Source organism: Meleagris gallopavo, chromosome 22 (assembly GCF_000146605.3).
Source record: "Meleagris gallopavo isolate NT-WF06-2002-E0010 breed Aviagen turkey brand Nicholas breeding stock chromosome 22, Turkey_5.1, whole genome shotgun sequence".
Classification (NCBI taxonomy): domain Eukaryota; kingdom Metazoa; phylum Chordata; class Aves; order Galliformes; family Phasianidae; genus Meleagris; species Meleagris gallopavo.
In genome coordinates, this window is record NC_015032.2 from 7,777,617 (window position 1) to 7,797,172 (window position 19,556).

At 42.2% G+C, this 19,556-nt stretch overlaps 1 protein-coding gene across 1 annotated transcript in view; it reads left to right on the plus strand.

The window, feature by feature from the left end:
* LOC104914057 (cadherin-4-like) overlaps positions 1–19,556 on the plus strand; it is a 133,762-nt gene that overhangs the window by 91,092 nt on the left and 23,114 nt on the right. Inside the window, exon 6 of the mRNA XM_019622230.2 lies at positions 10,739–10,911. Within this exon, the coding sequence (XP_019477775.1) occupies positions 10,739–10,911 (173 nt within the window). The remainder of the gene's footprint in view (positions 1–10,738; positions 10,912–19,556) is intronic.

Genomic DNA, 19,556 nt, shown 5'->3' on the forward strand with positions numbered 1-19,556 from the left:
TTAAGAGGAAGAGAGGCCCTGCAGTGCCGTCATGGGGCAAAGCAATAGCATCTGGCACAGGGTCCTGTGGGCAGAATAGTGCCTCCAGAAGATGCTGCAGCCTGGTCCCGTTGTGCAGCTGGGATGTGGAGAGCTGGAGGAGAGCATCCTGCCTGCAGGATGGCTGCAAAGCATGCCTGGCTATTGCAGGGCTGGGAGGGTGGCCAAGCAAGGTGTAAGACGTAACCTGCTCTCTCTGCATTGAATAAGGCAAAAGGAGGTAGCATGAACCAAGGAAATGGGAATGCAGGAAGGACGGTGCACTCCAGCCTGTGGAGTAGTGCTGCTGGGCACTTTGCTTCCCATGAAAGGAGCAGGTTTGGTTTAGCCTACGAGACAAACAGCCTTCACAGGGGACTGTCCAAGAGCTGGAGTGCTGGCAACAGTGTGGAGTTCTGGGGCAGCAGCAGGGCTTGTGACCCAGTGCTGCTCAGCTCTCAGCCTCCCGAGCTCCCGGGAGCTCTGCAGCATGTGAGTCACCTTGAAGCAACCCTTGACAGGAATAGAAAAGAAATCATCAAGGATTATTAATTATAATAGGTTGTTGGTGCTGGTTAAGATTATAATAACTTAATTGAAGTAGTGTCTGACACCAGAGCGCAGTGCTCTCAATAAAAAATTCTCCGTAGTGTGAACGCATGTGTTGCAGCCTGCCCTATGTAAATCCTTCAGTGTGTGCTGGCTCTTACACTGCACTGCATTTCTTTTTCCTTTTTTGATACTCTGTGAAACATGTTAATGTATTTCTGGTTTATCTAGCCTAAGGTCATGCAGCTGGACAGCTTAAATGTGTAAATGCAGGCTCTTCCAGAAATGCAGAGCAGGAATAGCAACGCAGGATTCTCTTTTTCACATGACCATCTTTCTTCCTTTCTCTCTTTCCCCTCACAAGTTGTTTTGATTTAACGAGCCACTGTTTGAAAGTGTATCTTAAAAGGCCATGTTTTACTCATATTGAATAATGTTCTGCCTCTTTGAACTTTGCCTCTATATGAAGAACACAGCCAAGTTTTAAAAATGCAGCTGCAAGCTAGAGCTGAAATCCCCCTGGTCCCTCTGGCAGCCTTAATCAGCAAAGTTCTCCCGGAGCTACCCAAGCTGCCTTTCAAGCACTGATAAAGCGAGACGGCTCGCACAGCCTGGGTTCCTGCTGCCCTTTCAAAGCCCGTGGCTCTGCACAGGTTTGGAGTGGGTTTTTCCCTCTGTTCGACCCCAATTACTGCCTGCCAGGAGCCCTGTGCTGCAGCAATACACCCGGCCTGCCTCCCAGGGGTGTCCCAGGGAAGCGGAGTGATGCTTTACGACAGTTCGTATGGTTTCAGAGTGATTTAGGATGGGAGTGTTTAACTTTTAGAGGGGGAAAAGACAAAAATAAAAGAAATTTAGTCACAAAACAAAAATGTGATGGAGAAAAATTACTCTGGTCGCTCCAGAAGCTCAGTTTTAATACAGCCAACACAAAAAGCACCTTATGGTGGGGTGGGATGTCTTACTTTAGCAAAGTATTCGGTTCTGAAAAGGTCAATGTGAAATGGTCCGCAGTGACTCAAATGCTTTGCTCTGGGTTGTATCTATTTTGTTTTAACAGAGAGATTGTCAAAAATTAACGCATCTCTCCAAAGCCATTTGTTTCTGTCAGATTGGCCTTTTCCATTCCCATTCATCCTTTCCAGTTCACTGACTCCATAGATACATCTCGGTCCCTTCCAAGTCAATAGCACAAGTCCAAGCTTCAGTTTTGGCCAACTCTTTCTATCTCATGGTTCTGTGTGAGCAGAATAGTTTGTTATGGTGGTGTGAAGGCATGTTAAAAATGGACAGTCTCTCAAAATAAAGGGAAATCAGTATTTCCAACAAGAAAATATGTTGTAATTTGAAATTTCCCTGTCTGCTCCTGATTTCATGGAACTCTGACACAATAATTGTTGATAGTGTGCCATGTGAAAAATGAAATCGCTGGGAGCCAAATCTATATCTGGCAAATGGCGTTTAAGAGAATCTCATAAAAACAAGCAGTATATTTAATAATAAAAAAAAAAAAGGATTTTAGAAGTCGATTATTCTATTAGTGTCCCAGTTTGTTTATTTTATATCTATGCTAGAAGAGATTCCCTCAGAGATTAACACCATGGGCTAATGCACAGATGGGGCCAGAAACTTGAAAGTCATCTGAATATTAAGAATTTAAATCTTTAGCCTCAGTGATTTGAACAGAAAGCCAATTATGAGGCTGAATTAGTTTTCAAATTAAACTGCAATTTAAAGCTTGTGAAATTAATCTTTTAAAGCATAAAGTTGCACGTGTGTATATATATATTCATGGCAAGAATCTGGATTCTACATCTGTAGCTCCCTCTTCTTTCCCATCCTGATAATTAGAACAGAGGCAGGGGGTGTCCTGCAGGTTGTTTCCAGTGAAAAACCAGGGCGGGTGCTGCTGGGTGGTGTGGGAGGAAAGGAAAGCATCAGTGCCTGAGATCGGAGAGGCAGCTTTGGTTTTAGAAATGAATGTGACAGCGAGTGAATAGTTTTGTTCTATTGTGCATCATTACAGCAACGTCACTGTGCTGCTTGTCTTTATAATGTTTAATATTCTTTTACCAGCACGGAGGTAGGTGTTGGTATGCTGTGCTGAGGACAGCTCAGGCTGAGCAAAGCACCTGGGTACGTTTGCAAAGCGCTGTCAGCTGTGGGCATCGCATGGGGCCAGGTGCGTTTTCCTGCTGATAGCACTAAAAGCTAGAAATAATGCAGATGCCATATACTAGAGAGACCATGTGCAGAAAAACTTTTAAAGTGCCAGAGTTTCTTCAGGTTTTCCCAGAGCTCCTCAAAGTTTGGGTGCATCACTTCTCGGTTCATCCCCTGAGCATACGCATCGATGCAGTGCCATGCTAGTCTGGTCCTTGCACTTCATGTGCGATTATAAACACACCTTTGTCCATCCCAAATCTGTTCTCTCACAGATTGCACGTGGAGTTGAGATACGCGATATTCTTTTTTTTGAGTTCTTTTGGTCAGCCAAGCACAATTTTAAGAAATTGTTTTTCTGCACACACACTGTGGTGTTTCCCATTTTGTTTCGAAGTGAGTGGTTATGAAATCTGTGCTCTTCTTAATTTCCTTTTCAGAAGTATCTAGTCCCAGTAGCAAGGAAGTAAATTACAGGGATGTAAGTGAGAATAAAATGCCGGTGGTTTTACCCTCCAGAAAAGATGGCCGGGTTGATACAAGGAAAAAAGGTGGAAATCATGTTCTGAGGCCACTCCTCAAGAGAGTTACAACACTGTAGGAGTTCACTCTCCACTACTTTTTAATCAGTAGTTGCAAATAATACAGTGTTATATACATAGTCTATATTTATTTTATATTATAATATAGAATCATAGAAAGGTTGGAATTGGAAGGGACCCTTAAAGCCCAACCTCCCTGCAATGAACAGGGACACCTACAGCAATCAATCAGCTCCTCAGAGCCCCATCCAGCAATATATGTATTACCACAAAGCAAATGATCTATAGATGCACTTAATACAAGAGAACAGGAGTAAGAATTATAAGTGATCAGGAGTTGCAAGAGGCAAAGCCGTTCAGCCTTTCCAGTGCTTTAGGCATTCAGGTGTCCAGGAGTGCAGGTGCAGATGTACCTGTACACTGTTCTTCCTTTCAGTGTGTTGAACACAAATGTAGTTTCCACCAGACTGTGAACATTCACCACAGCTGGCCTGTTGAGAAACTGTGTTAGGAGTCTGCACAGCTTTACTCTCAGTTAAAATCCCAGGGCTGGATTCGAGCCTTGTGTAACCACAGGTGTGTGCTGCCTGGCACCTCGCTGCTTGCCTGTGCCTTTGGCTGGGCATGCCACCCAGCACAGCTTGCTGCTGCCGGTCAGGATATCTTGTCCCAAGTTGTGCTTGCTCCATTTTTTGATTATGCCTGTGGGAATGGAGAGGGTTCTGCAGGCGCTCGGCTGAGCGGAGGTTCATCAATTTATGCAATCAGAGCAGTTTGCTCAGAAGCTCAGTGTGCCTTCCGTGAAGGTTTGCTTCTGTTACTCTCTGCAGTGCACAGGGGCTCGCTGTGCTGCAGTGCAGGAGCTGTTTGCCAATCTGGCCGTGCCCATGTGCACTGCATTTGGTGCATTTCTCCATTGTCTCTTCTGAGATATTGGCTTTCTTTTTAATGATTAGAAGGTTTTACTGGGTGACAACAGATGCTTCAGCTCACTCAGCGATCTCTGCAGCCCCTCTTGCTCTCTTAACTCTCATTAGGCCAACTCTTGAATTGTTTGAGGCTGAGGATCTGATGTCTCCACTAATTAGGAAGTGGCATCCTTTATGAATTAGGTTAGCTGCTTGAAAGGTCAAAAATTGCCAGTGATTACAAAAATAATGGTGAAAGAGAATGACAGCAGCATCCGTTGTGACTGAAGGAATATCATTTAAAAGGAAAGTGCTGTTTCTATTTAGTTTTCCATCCAGAATGTGTGGGATGCAGTTTAATTTAAGTATATTTGCAATTTATTATATCTGCAGTAGAGTTTTAGGCACATGTCATCTTGATGTCTTGCATACATCGCACACTTTCCTATTTACCTATATACGACTCCACTGAGCACCTTTGATGAGTCAGCTCCTCATTTTTCACTCGAAGCCTTTAACAATAAATATGTGAAAGTGCTTCAAATCACCTATTGAACACATTTGTTCTCACTTGAGGACGCAGGTTTGTTTGCTGAGACGTTTTATTCTTTGACACTACAGCAGTTCTCCAAATACTGCACTAAAATCCATTCTTATGACAAGGAAAATTCTGCCCTGAGGAGCTGTGTGCTGTACTGGATAGAGTGCTGCTGGTCCCCAAGATGCATGCCTGGAGGCAGTGTCTGTCCTTCATTGAGAAGGGAAGAGCCTCATCTGTCAGTTTGTTGTTTTGGTGGGTTTTTTTTTCAGTTAAAAATACAAATTGTACAGGAACGCTGAGGCCTGCTTATTAGTAAGAAAATAACATTTCATGTTGGGAAGCCGTGTGTAAATTTTTGTGTATCTCTGTGCTTAGAGAACTTGCTCAGGATCCCATAGCCCTGCTTACCACCTTGGTGCTGTGCTGTCATGACGTGCGTGGAGTCATGCAATGGGTGAAGTGCTCCCATTGTGAGCAATGCCATAAGATCCCATCCTCAGTGGGGAAGGAAGCAGTGTCAGGAAATTCTTTTGAATTGAAAATTGTATTTTTAGGAAGTGCTGTAAATTTTACACTACTGTTCGGTATTTAATTTTCCTATCAACAATTACCATCTTCTTGCTATCTGGCATAGGATGCAGAGTATTCACTAAGTAAGCTTTCTGATATAGGAAAAAAAATTAGGAGGAAGGGGAGGTTTCCATTAGTACAAAGCCATTATTAACTTGGGTTAATGAAGATCTAATGTAATATGGCCATCACCACATGTCTGCACATAATGATTCAATCCTTTTCTATGGGGGAATGATTAAATTAAGTATCTTGTAGGTCAGAATTAGACTGAGAAGGTTAACTAACCTTGAATGATTCTGCAACCATTTACCAGCCATTAAAAACATAAATTGTAAGATAAAGCTCAACAGAGAATCAGCGTTATCAGTAAAACAAATGGATGAATTTTTAGCTTTTCTGTTTATATCACAGGAGTAGACAGAGAGGATTATGTATTTTTATAGTAGCATGTAGTATAAAGGGTGAAGTGAAAGAGTTTTTTTGTCTTTTTTCTATTTGGATTCCTGGTAAGTGCCCATTAGCTCTTTCTTTTAACATGCATTAAATCTAACTAATGGATATCAAACCAGCTTAGAAAAATGGTAATTACAAAGCAATTGTAACAAAGACTTTGGAAGCACAACTGCACTGAGACACTGTCTGAATGCCTTAAAACCATGAAAGCCCCGACTTTATGGAGAAATGCAGTTGTTTGGATGGGAGAGCAGAGATTGCAGGCACAGTGATGGGAATCAGCAGATTTTGGCATGCTTTGGGAGCAGAAACAATCACCCTGACTCTCAAATTCCAGAGTGATTCTGGGGAGACATTGGTTTACGACTGCATTGCTCATATAGATACAGGGCAGCTATCTTCCTTGTTTTCCTCCTTTTTTTAACTTACAAACACACAGAGATCAAATGAGATACAGTGAACATAAAATCCTTTTTTAGTCTTTTGCAAGCAGATGCAATTAATTTTAAGATCGATAAAACTGAAGATACTGGTAAAAACGATCTGTTTGCTTCCACCACCCTGCATTCTGCAAGGTATTATTTTGCCTACGCCGTAGAAAGCTTGATTAATCTAATGGGAATATTTTCCATTATGGGTGCTTTCAAGCATCTCTCTTGTTTCTTGCCTGTTGTTAGACTGAAACAAAAGTATCTCATTTGAAAAAATAATATCTGGAGATGGCAGTCTCTGGGAAATAAAAGTGAATCTGTTGTGAAGTTCAGATTCTTGGGGTCTTGCATTTTATTGATAGATCTCCTTCATCGTGCCATACATTAATTTTAACTCAGGTGATATATGAACTTGGCACATTAGTTAATGAAAAGCTAATGCACAGTAATCTTGTCATCACTAGCTGTGCATGATAATTCAATCTGTTCCTCAGAAGAGCTGTTCAACATGCAACAAATTTGATTTAATAGTGACATGATGTACTAGGTTAGGTATTTCATTTAACATACCATGCGCCTGATTTGATGAGAAATGCTTCCCTTTCAACAGGTTATCTACCTGAGTTAGCAGGCCAGGTGTGGGGGTTAATGCAGTTACATCAAACACCGTCTGGACTGGGTGTTTCTTATTTGATACACAGCACAGACTTGGGCACATTCCTGAGTTTTGGCGCTTCATGCATTCATTTAATGTTGTCAGCTTGCTTGTAGGGAGGATGTAAGCATGTCTGCTACTTCAGAGCCAAAATTAAAGCTGATAATTCTTCCACACACTGGAGGCATGAAGACCCTCTTTCCCCATTCGTACCGTTCTCTTTTGTCTCCATCACCAGGGATCAATGTTCACTAGGGCCTGAAAGGGCTGATGCACTGTCCCTGGTTTGTGGTAACTGCTGCCAGTCTCTACTTGGGCAGGGTGCAGGTATTTAAAGGATATGTGGTTAATGCTTTGATTTCTGCAAATGCACGGTCACACTCTACAGCTGGATCAAGCAGTCTGTACATTACTTAGGATTTTTTTCATTTAAATCCTAACAATCTGAGCCTCAGTTCTCCAGTGTGTAGGAAATGTACGGTCTGCCACTGTTCGTTTGCCTCATTTGTGCAGTAATAGAGGCTGTCTATGAGGGTGCATTTCCTTTATTTTAATATAAAGTATATGAAGATATATCTCCATGCATAGGATATAGAAACACGTCATTATTTACTATAGAGTGGGTAAATCATCACCAACCACCTTACTGTAGTGGGAGACTTTTTATGGCACCCAGAAGATGTTCGGCACTGTAGCAGTATATATCAGCAGCACTCTGCTGAATATTCTTGTACACAGATATATGTTTATGCCACTCACTGCGGCACGTCAGTATGTAAAGGATACATTTTACTTAAAAATGGAACAAATGCACAGAAATCTGAGCAGGATGTTGGTGGTGAGCACGGGTCGGAGCAGCTGGCCTCCTGGGAGCACTCCTTGGGAATGGCTCTCAGCAAAGTCATGAGGAGATGCCATCAGGCTGCTGCCCTTGGGTCAGCACAACCAGGTGGGAAATGCCTGCGTGCAGGAACCTGAATGGATGGATCAGCTCTTCCCAGCCACCACACAGTCTGCAGAAAGAAAGGAGTCAATTGCAACTGTTTTCCAGCAGACTGTGGCCAGACAACTCGCCCCGGGGAGCAGCAGAGAGCTGGGGAAGGAAGAGCTGCTATATTTCCATCATGTGCTGTGGAGTGCTGCAGCCATGCAGGGCCTTTTGCAGAGGATGCTTTATTAAGTTGCAAGTTAGTAATTAATGCCAAGTTCCTCTCTTTATTTTCTCTGCGGTTGAGTTTCATAAGGGAAATTAAAGAAATGAGATGGAGAGGGAGCAGATTGCCACTTGAAATACAGCTCCCTGGTGCTCCGCTCATGACTTTAGAGACATTTGTCCAGTCTCTTCTCCCTTTATGAAGACGTAGGTCAAACGCTGCTGAAAAACTCATTTGTTTTGGAGCAGATGTGCTCAGTCCAGTGGTCAAAACGTAGCATGGCAGAAAAGGTCAGGTAAAGAGTGAAGGACACCCAATGCATTTAGGGGTGCCTCATTCATAGCAGAGCTACCATCAGGTCACCCCATGTGCACCACACCTGCACCCCCTTTGCCAGGCTGGGAACCCATCACCTCCCTCATGTCCTGGTTTGTTTTGGAAACTGTGTGCAGACTGAGAGATCCTTCCAGAACAGTGGATGTATTCAACTGAACCCCCCCAAAAAAATTAACTTTTCTTTCTGAGCTGCACTAGAACAGAACCACAAAATACCACCTGTTGTCTGGAGTACATCCCAAGACTGCATATGTCCTAAAATAGATTCTGTTTTCCTCTTCCACTTCTGCTTTCATTAGCCCCAGGTTTTGACATTCTGTTCAGAGATATTTTCTGTATAGAATGCATTAAGATAACATAGATCTCAAATCAAACATCTCTTCATTCAGCATATTTCCTATTTAAATTTCTCCTGTACATTTCGTCTGTACCTATCTAAGGAATGGCTTTTTTATTTGTATCAGTTGGCTCATGATAACTGGTTTTGCAAAAGAGCAAAAAAAAAAGAATGCTTGAAGAGAAAGGAGAAAAGAAAATCCTTTGCTTGCGCAGCCTTGTTTCAATTCAGTGTTCCTTCCGTCTCCCGAAGTTTATTGATTGGGAAAATATTAAAGATGTTGAATAGTTTGTTTTCATTTCACGAATGTGAATCAGGATTAGTGCAGAAAGATAGGAATGTATTCATCATTAGAATTTGCCTTACACATTCATTTAATTTTTAATCTATAATTCTTATTGAACTAAAAAAACTCTCAGGGATATGTATTACCACAGAGAACAAAAAGAGCCCTGATGGAGCCGGATGGAAAAAGTTCAGCAAAGAATTTTCCACATTGCTAAAACACAAACTTAGGAAGCCACTTCTTGCTAATGCTGAAAAGTGTTGTTTTCCCAGATTGGGGGAAGATGCTGGGAGGTTCCTCGCATGCTGAATGTCTTCAGGACACTTGACTAGGCTACAGATTCGAGTGTGCTGCAGCCATTGATTAGAGCTGCTGATTTACAGCATGGGGTAGCTCTTTTAATTCTCTTGCAAACAGATACAAGCTCCCTAGCTCTTAGGGCTCTCCCTGAGCTGGAAACTGGTTAATTTTGTGACCAAACTGGGCTTGTTAGATCAGACATGATGCAATACTGATGTAGCTGTATGGCCTCCAGTTTGCCAGTGGCTCACATCTAACAGAGCAGGTTGAATGAGCTCGGCTTGTTGTCGCAAAACACATAGCTGTGCCTTGAGCCCAAGTTCTTGTTGGGACAACTTTGCATCTCCTCAAGTTTGACACGCTCATAAGGTGTTGCATCCTGTTTAGGGCTCTCAAATGAGCAGTGTTCACGTGCTAAATTCCATCTCTCCATGGATGCTGTTGGTTTCTGATGGTCATTAAACAAGGCTATGTCTGGTTTCTCTGTCTCTCTTTGCCTGCCACTCCTCCTCTTCAGGTCTCATATGTTAGATTCATAGACTGTTGCAGATTGCTTTTTACAAGCAGCATGCATCTGCCCTTTCAGTCTTTCTCTCCAACCAACATAACAAGTGTAAAGCTGGGCCCTATGAGCTCTGGGGGGTCACAGGACCATGCAGCTGCAGGAGTCCATCCAATCAAGTAACATCTTTTACCCTCATAATTACAATTTCCCACTTTAACAAAACACCCCGCTGCCAAACTCCAGTGATAATGAGTCTGTCAGTGTATCAGAGCACTCCCAACTGTATCTAGAAAGTAGGGATGATTTTTTTTTTTTGCAAGGCAAATGAAGACACTGATGATTAGCAAGAAACAACCAATGATTCAATACATCACTGGCCACACATACCAAATCATTGTTTATCCATCCTGCTGGGCAGCAGCTGTTCCATTCGCTCAGCAGAAATGTTTTTTTTTTCTCTGGAAGGAGCTAGAAGGATGGATGTTTCTCCCAAACAGGAGGCAGCAGAAGGTTATTTGCTACACTGGGCCTATTGGTGGGGTCCTGGGTACATTGACGGGGTCCTTCTGAAGCTGCTGAGAACTCTAACAGGCTATCTGCTGTTAAACTCTGGAAATGCTTTTGAATGCCTGTGAATGCAATGATTGGTAGATGGAAAAAAATCTCCTAGGAGAATCTATATGAAATTGCAGGACAAAAAAAAAAAAAAAATGCTGCCCTAAGACTCACAATCACTGAAAGAATTAGAAGTTAATCATTGATATCCCCATGTACCTTCTTTCTGTATATCAGCTACATGTAATCAGTCTCCTTGCAGATCATCTAGTCTCAGCACTGTTGCTATTTTCGTATTCCTCACCTTGTCTAGACTGAAATGGGACGTGGTCTCCCTGCAATTCTGAGTAAAATGCACATCCCTGAGTCTATGGGACTGCAATCTGCTGTGCAACGAGATAATCCTGACATTTTGTCTTGTCTTGTTCCAAGGTACCTATGTGATGACAGTGACTGCCAATGATGCTGATGACAGCACCACGGCGAACGGGATGGTGAGATATCGAATCGTGACTCAGACCCCCCAGAGCCCATCGCAGAACATGTTCACCATTAACAGTGAGACAGGAGATATCGTCACCGTGGCTGCTGGCCTCGACAGGGAGGTGAGTTTGAACACAGCCACACCAAGTTCCCAATTGTATCTTGAATTCAAACTCTACAGAAATTGGAGTTGCAGTGTGGAGTTCATGGTCTTCGCTTCTGCAGTGACTGTGGTGCATGGTGGCTTTGGTTGTCTTAATCCATAGTGGTCGATGGAACTCTGGGAGAATCTTCCAACTCAAGATCTGGTGTTTACCTTGTGTAACAGTGCACTACTCAAAGATGTAGAAAATCCAGAAGGAACGGGGAGATGAATAAATTGGCATTTATCCTCCTTCTGTCATGGAAAAGATAAAGTGGTATATGTCTATAGCCCTTTCTAGACCTATCTTGCTTAACTCTCTTTATATTATCTTTGGAAGCAGTTACACAGCCTGTATTCCGCACACTTGGCATGTTTCATGATGGCATTCTTGTATCATTTCCAGATTAGGAAAATGTCTTTTGGTGTATGTTATCAACCTTGTGATTTTGGTTTTGTGTGCAACTCTGTTTTTAATACCTCATCTTCTTGGCATTTTACAAGGTACAGCTTCTCCAAATATAGAAAAAATATCATTTCAAAGGACAGAAACATGCTCTGTTAATATGAGCTATATAGTATGATTCTTATAGCTCTGCCTTCTTTGATTCTGAGCATAACTCAAGGAGAAGGCACTGAACATTAAACATTTAACAAAAATCAACATAACATCAGTGGTGGCTTGGAGTGACCGTGAAGGAGGAGGCAGCAGTCTGTGGGTGTGAAGTGAAGGGAGAACTTAAATTCTGCCTTTTTTTCCCACTTGGATTGTATGCTTTCTGGAGGGTCACCTGTCCACTACAATTGGGAGATTTTTTTTGTCAACTTGTAAGTGATAGGAAGGGTCATTTGTTCCTTGAAGTTTGAGTTCAGGCAGTCCCCAGAGACAAGAAGTCTGTCAAAATGCATTTTTTTGAGAGTGCCAGGGGTGCATTTCTGAGAGAAGGGATCAGAAATTGGGCTAGTTCTTCCATTCTCTCCTTTCCTCTCTCACGACTAATGGCAGGGACCGGGTGGATGTACATGGGTGCCCTGCTGCTGACACCAGCCCGGGGAGGTGACACCCTCCAGCACATTGGGCATTTATTTCCTGCCAGATCAGCCCCATCAACCCTACTGCAGTGCTGTAACAGGTGATGGCTGGTGTGCATTGCTGTTCACATCATTAATGTTGTGTAAATAAGCGTTCATCAGCATTCATTGCACAATCTTCACAAACTTCACTTGCATCAGCACAGAGAACTCAATGACTCATGCCTTTTCCTTGGCTGCTTGGGGCTGCTTTGTGGCTTTGGGGGTGCATGAAGGGTACAGAGCAATGGGGGTGGCCCTCAAGAGGACAGCAGCAGGAGACCCAGAGGAAGAATCTGAGTACTGGCAGAAAAATGGCTTTATGGGAATGACTGAACATTTACTGTCCCCCTGACATCAGTAGGGGCGAGCACTTTAATGTAGGACTTTACAGATAAAGAAAGGTCGTAGGTTTATATTACTTTTAGAGACATGGATTGTGATAGCAGGTAGAGAGGTTTTAATCTCAGGAAATCAGCTGGAAAAAAAAAGAGGCAGGTGATAAATAGGGGAAAGGGTAAGCCACAACGATGATATTTTTTCCGATTTATCTCCTTGCATCTGAAAGATATTAAAACTTACAAGGAAACCGTATGCTTCACGTTCGTCCCCCTGTTGCACCAGGTCTGGGAAATGACAGCAAGGTGGCAGTTTGTGTATGGAAATCTGGTGCTGAGCATCCCACAGCTGATAGCAGGGTGAGCAAGGGACAGTGGGAACGAGTAGAACAAGCTGCTGTGGGCACAGTCCTGGGGCTGCCCTGCAGCTATGGGGTATGCTCGTTCCCAGTGCTCTCTGCTGCCTTTCAGGCTTACATCTGGAACCGACGGAAGGTTTCTATTTTATTAACATAAAATTATATTAAGTCTAAACTGAAAAATGTGTCTAAGCTCTCCCATGACTGTATCGCAGATTGTTTTTTTGTTTTTGTTTGTTTTTCCTCAAATCTTGAGAAAGCTATTAGGAGTAAATTTGGTTTAGCTACTGACATTTTCTTGTTATTAGGGAAAGGAGCCGAAGAGCGGTATTTGGAATGCAGCTTTGTGTAAATTAAAATGTTAACAAATCTGACCTATTCAGCTGAAACTACTACAGCCAAGATAAATTCCCTGGATACCAGTTGTTTCTCCAAATGCTTATTGAAACGTTTATCAGTGCCTATAACACTGTTATTTTAAGCTGTGTTGAAAGACAATCAAGTTTGCAGTCTCAGACCAGTCCTTCCACCTTGCTACTGCAGTGCAGAGGTGCCTTGAAGCAGGTGTGAAAGTAACTGTCAAAGCTGTGTGGTTTCGGAGGGATGGCTCCATATTCCAGATCCAACCTTTGTTTTTCAAAAGGGAGAAAGGTTGCTTCAAAACTGGTGTTTCTAGCTCAGCATCTCTTCTGTGTAATCTCTAACTTAGTGCTCTCAACGTCTCCACTTAGGGACTTGTTATTTATTGGTTTCTTTCGTTATGTTCAATTCAAGAAATGTCCAAGAGGCTGGACTAAGCTTTCTGTCTTGCTTTGTGTTGTGGGACATGTTTCTGTTAACCTACAAGAATCCTACTTAAAGACAAATTCACGTCATTTACTGCTGTTTTTAAACCCTCATTTCCACAAACCAAGGGAGGAAATTAAAAACTCAGCCTCTAAAATTGTGCTGATCCCTCTAAATGTGTCTGACATGCAGTGTAGCTGAGGTATTAAAATATTGATGGCTTTAAATTTATCTTACCTGGTTCCCATTCATCTGAATGTAAATATGGTTACAATGCTCTGTGTCCATCCGCTCATTACCACTGAATGGATCCCCAAGGAAGATAAAGATAATTGGACTGCACTTCATAAAAATTATTAAAGGAGGACAGGTTGGCAATAGTCTCATTTAAGCTCCCAGATACCTGAGGGTGAAAAATGCCAAAGGTGGAACAAAGAAACGTCTACCTCTGCACTAATAGGGAAAGTGATAGGGATTTAGTGTATGCCAGAGGTTCAAATGTACATTCAAGCAACCGGGCTGAGATGAGAATGTTAAAAGCAGATACTTGCTCGAATACAGGAAATGTCAAGAAAATGTATTACATTTGTAGCTGATTTAGGAAACGTAGGGGGGAAAGATGAAATCATGATTGGACTACAAAGTTAAAAGGGACGGCTGTGAACATAGGAGATGAACAGGTTGTAACAAAGTTCAGTGGTGAAGGGAACCATGCTATTTTCTTTAATACGTGGCAGGCTGCTGCAGAAATGGGTGGTGCTACAAGGAACTGCTAACCCAGTGATAGCTCAATTGAGCAGTTTATCTGAATTCCAGACATCATTGCTCTTTTTTTCTCCACTCAGAAGAAAACAACAAGAGGTAAAAAAGGGTCAGCTGTCCCCAGCTGGGGCTCGGAAACAGTCAGAACATCGGTATTGCTCTTTTCAGTTCTGAAAAGAAGCATTTCTCCTTATAACAATGGCAAAGGGACCAGAGCAGTTCTGCGTGTTTGCTCTGTTTGCCCATCCCTGCTCATGCTGGGGTCTGGCAGCCACCTGTGAGCTCCCAGTCCAGTGATGCAGCTCCGTCAGCTCTTCTGATTTCTCTGGGGGCAGAATATCTGTCCGAGTAGCACCGCAGACCTGCACTGGGGCTACAGTACATACAATATCATCTCTAAAGAGCTCCCATTAAATATTTTATGAACACAGACTTTGAGCAAGCAAGGAAAAAAGAAAGGGAAGAAAAAGATATGAGAGAAAAGGGGCTGGTTGATTCCATGCTTTGCTGGCAGGCCAATAAACGTCGAGATATCTCAAATGTCATCCGGGCTTATTTGAGATAATAAGTGTTTTGGCTCTGCGGTGCTTGTAACATAATGTTGCTAACTTTCTGAGACTTCCTTTGAAAGGAGACCCTTCCCAGCGTGTTCGTCTGGTGCTAAAGGAATAAAGGCAGTCAGGAGCTCTGAGCTGCTTCCTCAGAATTTCTGAATGTTTATACTTCTTTTAAAAGTGATTGGAGCTCTGCTGCTGCAAATGTTTTTAAAAATACATGAAATCCAATTCTATGATTACTACACTTGGCTTTCCGAAAATGTGATGTTGCTAGCCTTCCTTAAGTGAGCGGAAGATAAAAGGGAGCTCTTGCCAGGAACTGAGTTAGTGCCTTATTTTATTTATGGATGAAGCGGCAGGATTTGGATGGGGAAGAGGGAAAGTTCTTTTTATTGGTAGAGACTGTTGATTTCTTTTCCAACACTGTGATCTTGGAGCAAATACACATTTGAGTTAGAGCAGAATTCTGAAACATTATGTTAAAGAGAAAAAAAATTATGGTACCCTGCCCCTGCAAAGCCTGAGCCATGATTGATTTTACCATCTGTAGGAACTATTTCTTCTAGGAAACAGCAGTCAGGCATCAGCATGGGAAGTCCCTGCACACCTTCAAGAAAAGAGTAGATGTCACTTAGTGACATAATAGGATGGACTGATGATTGGACTGTATGATCCTACCAGTCTTTCCAACCTAAATGATTCTACAATATCTCCAGGTCATTGCTTGTACCTTTTCAAAATCTCCCTGTTGACTCTATTTCAGATGTTGACTGAGAGTAAACAAGGTGATGGGAATTCATTTAATAGCATTTTGGTTGCTACAGTTTGTCTTTTGTGGAATATTCCTTAGGCAGCGTCCCACTGGTTTGAGATTGCCCAAATACAACATTTCTAAGTTGGGTTTGTCCCTTCCAACCACCCACTACACCAACTGCAACGCACGGCTAAGACAGAGCCTTGCTTGCTGCACAAGGAAGCTTTCCTCTGACTGGACAGCCCATTTCTATGAATTTGGACCACAAACCCCCATAGCTGGCTTCCAGACTTGCAGGCACTCAAGGTGTTTTGCCTGTGTTTTCTCCTGAGAAGCCACACATGGGCCACATTTCATCGCAGGGATGGGTGAAGTTCGTAGACATTCTGGTAGATGAAAGCCACTGATAAATGTCCCTTATCACTGAATGCTGTGCTATTCTTGATACACTGTAGATTTTCAGGTCCATGTAATAAAAAAATATAAATAATAAGGCTTTATGTATTAATATGCCTGAAATTATCACTTAAAGATAAAACTGGTTAAATTATTCAGTTATAAAATTATCCCATTTCTACAGCAGCATATCCTGTCAAAGAAAGAGCTGATTAGCCTTAAGCTGAATTTAGATTTATGCTTGATTCTGGTTTATGTTTCTGTATCATATATAGGACTAATTTGAGCTTGCTCCATCACTCCAGCATGCATTTCATTTTCTCATTACAGGCAAGGATGACCTTTTTCAGCAAATTATGGAAAGGAGCACTCCCATTCATCAGTAAAAATGGTTCATTTTGTTAACACCATTTTGTGCCTTTGGAAATGTATTGTGTGCCCAGTGGAGGGCCACTCGTAGTAATTTGACTTAGTGGAAGTTAGCAGATGGAAAGGGCTTGGGTCTGCTCTGCACGCTGTTGGCCCAGCATTGCTTCATGTGTTATTATTTTTGATAGGATTTCCTTGATTATAAAACTGATAGGTGGTACTGACAGCTAGGTAAAACTGTGAAACTGATAAAGCTGAAGGCCTGGAGGATAAAAACACGAGCAAATATCACACTAAAAAATAAAAAATAAAAGACGGGGTTTTGGAGATGATAGTAGGAACTTCTAAAGAGTAAAAGCTTTCAACAAAAAAATAAATGCTTGTAAATAGGCTGGAAACTGAGGAAGCCCAATGACCAAAGAGGGAAATAGCCATTGTATTTACTTCAAAAAAAAAAAAAAAATTCAGCTGCAGAATGATCAGGACACACATGCAATGGGCTGGATAAATGGTGCCCATGGTGTGGATGTGGATTTTGTAAGCAGGAGCTCAGCCTAGCTCTGGTTTCCTCTCCGCACTGCTCTCCTCCCAGTACTTTAAAACTAATGGCCCTGTTGTCACTGGGGCTTTAGAAAGTTAATAACATTGACAAACAAAGATAAACACTAATGAAGGAAGTAGGACAGAGCAGAGAACACAAGTTAATCATAGTGCCTACATAGGCAGAGCACACTTCATGATAGCCTGTATTGCTGGCCCCTGACTGTTAGCTGTCTGACATTCCATCCCTCACACCTCTGCTTTTGGGGAAGGAACAGTTGCACATCCTTCAATAGTGTGGCCAAACAGTGCCTGTTTGGTTAAAGGAGCTGCTCAAGCTGATGGTTTCCATGAAACCTTATACTCTTCCTGTTATTTCAGCTGTGCACCATGAATTCTTTGGGATTCAGACAGTCATGGCCAACATGTTGCCAGGACAGCAGTCCTACAAATCCTCTCTGCTCTAACATTTTTTTAATGCTGATTTTGAACTCACCTCCAGCATTTCTTTCTGTTGCTGTTGGCTTTGCTGAAGCGCCCTGTTCATGATTGGGGCACACCAGCTTCCTCAGCCAGCTCCTGCCCTTCAAGGGAGGAGAACATCATAGTAGTTTGTGAGGGATGAGGAAGGACCCATCATTTTTTGGCCATGCCATCAGTTTCAGAGATTGGTTTCACGCTTGCAGTAGCTGAGGGGGCTTTGTCTGTCATGATTCTATGATGACAAGCTTTATGGCCCGTGGCTGTCAGAGGTTCTGATGAGGATGCCACCTCAGCCCCACAGCACTTTTCTCTGGAATGAGCACCTGACAGGTGGCTTGCAGTTGTCTTGCTCTTGTCCCAGCATTTAATTCCCCATCACGTTACATTTTTAATAAGGAAAACCAAATGGAACAACAATGTTGCTTTCATCAGTCTAGTTGCTCTGTGAAGTTTTTCATCTCAGGTCCCTGTGCACTGTGTTCTGTCTGAACGTACATGCAGGAGGATGCTCCAGCACAGAACAGACAGAACGAGTGCATGAAGGTAACCTACAACCAGTTTACATCTCCTGTGGAGTGAATTCCACTGAGAATGAGTCCTACCCTTTGACTGACACTCACACATTGTGTATGAAGCTATTTATTGCCAAAGTAGCTCCCAGTTCAGTTTTGGTTTTGATTTCCTTTTATTTTTTTTCTTCCTTTCATTTGGCTTATGCTCTTGTATCCACCTGGCTTCCTTCAGGTATTGCTGGCATGAGGATGCTTCAGCGTCTGCAGGAGACTCTGCTGATTCACTTTCTAAGCTGTAATGACTTCTTATTCATATTTGGGCACACTGCTGAAGAGCTGTTATCAATCTGAAAAGCTACATGATTTGGGGTTGACCTACTCAGATAAAACAAACCTCTGAGTTTAATTGGATTTGATTATAGAGTTTGAGGAAGAATGGGATTGATACCCAACTTAATCAGGTTTGGTTTCTTTTCTTTTTAAATGTGGAAATCTTCAGAGCCTCTCTCGTATGAAAATTCCACATATACTAATCGGCCTATAGACCCTTTTCTTTCTTCACACACATTTTAGTATGTTCTCAGAGTTCTGGTACAGTCTGGTTGCACTTGTTTCAAGTTGCTCATAAAATCCCACCTCTTTCTACAGTGGGTTGGTTTATACATTATTCAATAGTAAAATCCCAGCTGAATGGGAAGAGAAAAAAAATTAAGTATCGGAGTGGAAAGCTCACCAGGTCCTTAGCATAATCTCTCTGGTTCAGACCTGCATTTCGTTTTCCATTTGAGCTTGTCGTACAGTAGAGACTAGTGTATCTTTCCAATTTTAGATAGAAGCCTACCTGCTCAGCTCAGGCAGATTTAAACTTTTTTTCTCTGATACATCACATACTCTCCAGCAGCCCATTCCCCTCTCTAAAGGGATTATTGTCTAAATCTGCACCAGGTCAAGTGAAATAATTAAACACAAGCTGGCTCCGCTAATTAACTTATCCACAGACCATTGTCTGTTATTAGCATTTTAAAGAGAGTCTTTGTTAACTCTTTCTTTCTAGTTACAGTGGTATTTGTTTAGTAATATAACCTATAAGCATCTTTGACTACATTTCTTATTAAAACATTAGCTCTAACACATTTTCTAGAGGATGACTGAGTTTACAAGTGTTTCAATCTGCAGTGACTTTTCCTAACAAAGCGTAAGAAAAAGACAACTTTTGCAAAGGCACATCACTGTCAGAAGAGAGTCCTGCATTCTGATAGTATTCTTTAAATGGAAAGTTATGGGTAGAAACAAAGGAGAGGCCATTATGTGCTCTATAATGCAGAATTAGAGCAGCAGTGTATCTGGTGTCTATAGTGCGTCTCATCAGAGCTTTGGAATAGCATCAGGATCACAGGGCGTGTAGTTGTTTGTCTTTCCAAAAAGACCAAAATGTGTGAAAGGGGATACAAACGTGGGAGTTTGCTATTCTGCACCATTAATACTGTATAATTCATTAAGTTCTGTACTAATTAGTATCCAAGAAGGATGCAGAAGATAGCTCTTTGAAGGGGAGAACAACTGTTCTTGTTCAATGCATCCAAAGCATCACCAGCCTGGCTACAGGTCATCACAACCACCTCAGGTACCACACTTTGGAATATTCTGTGTTGCTTTCCCCAAAACTGCGCATTAAAGCACCTAGGAGCTGGTAGTTGC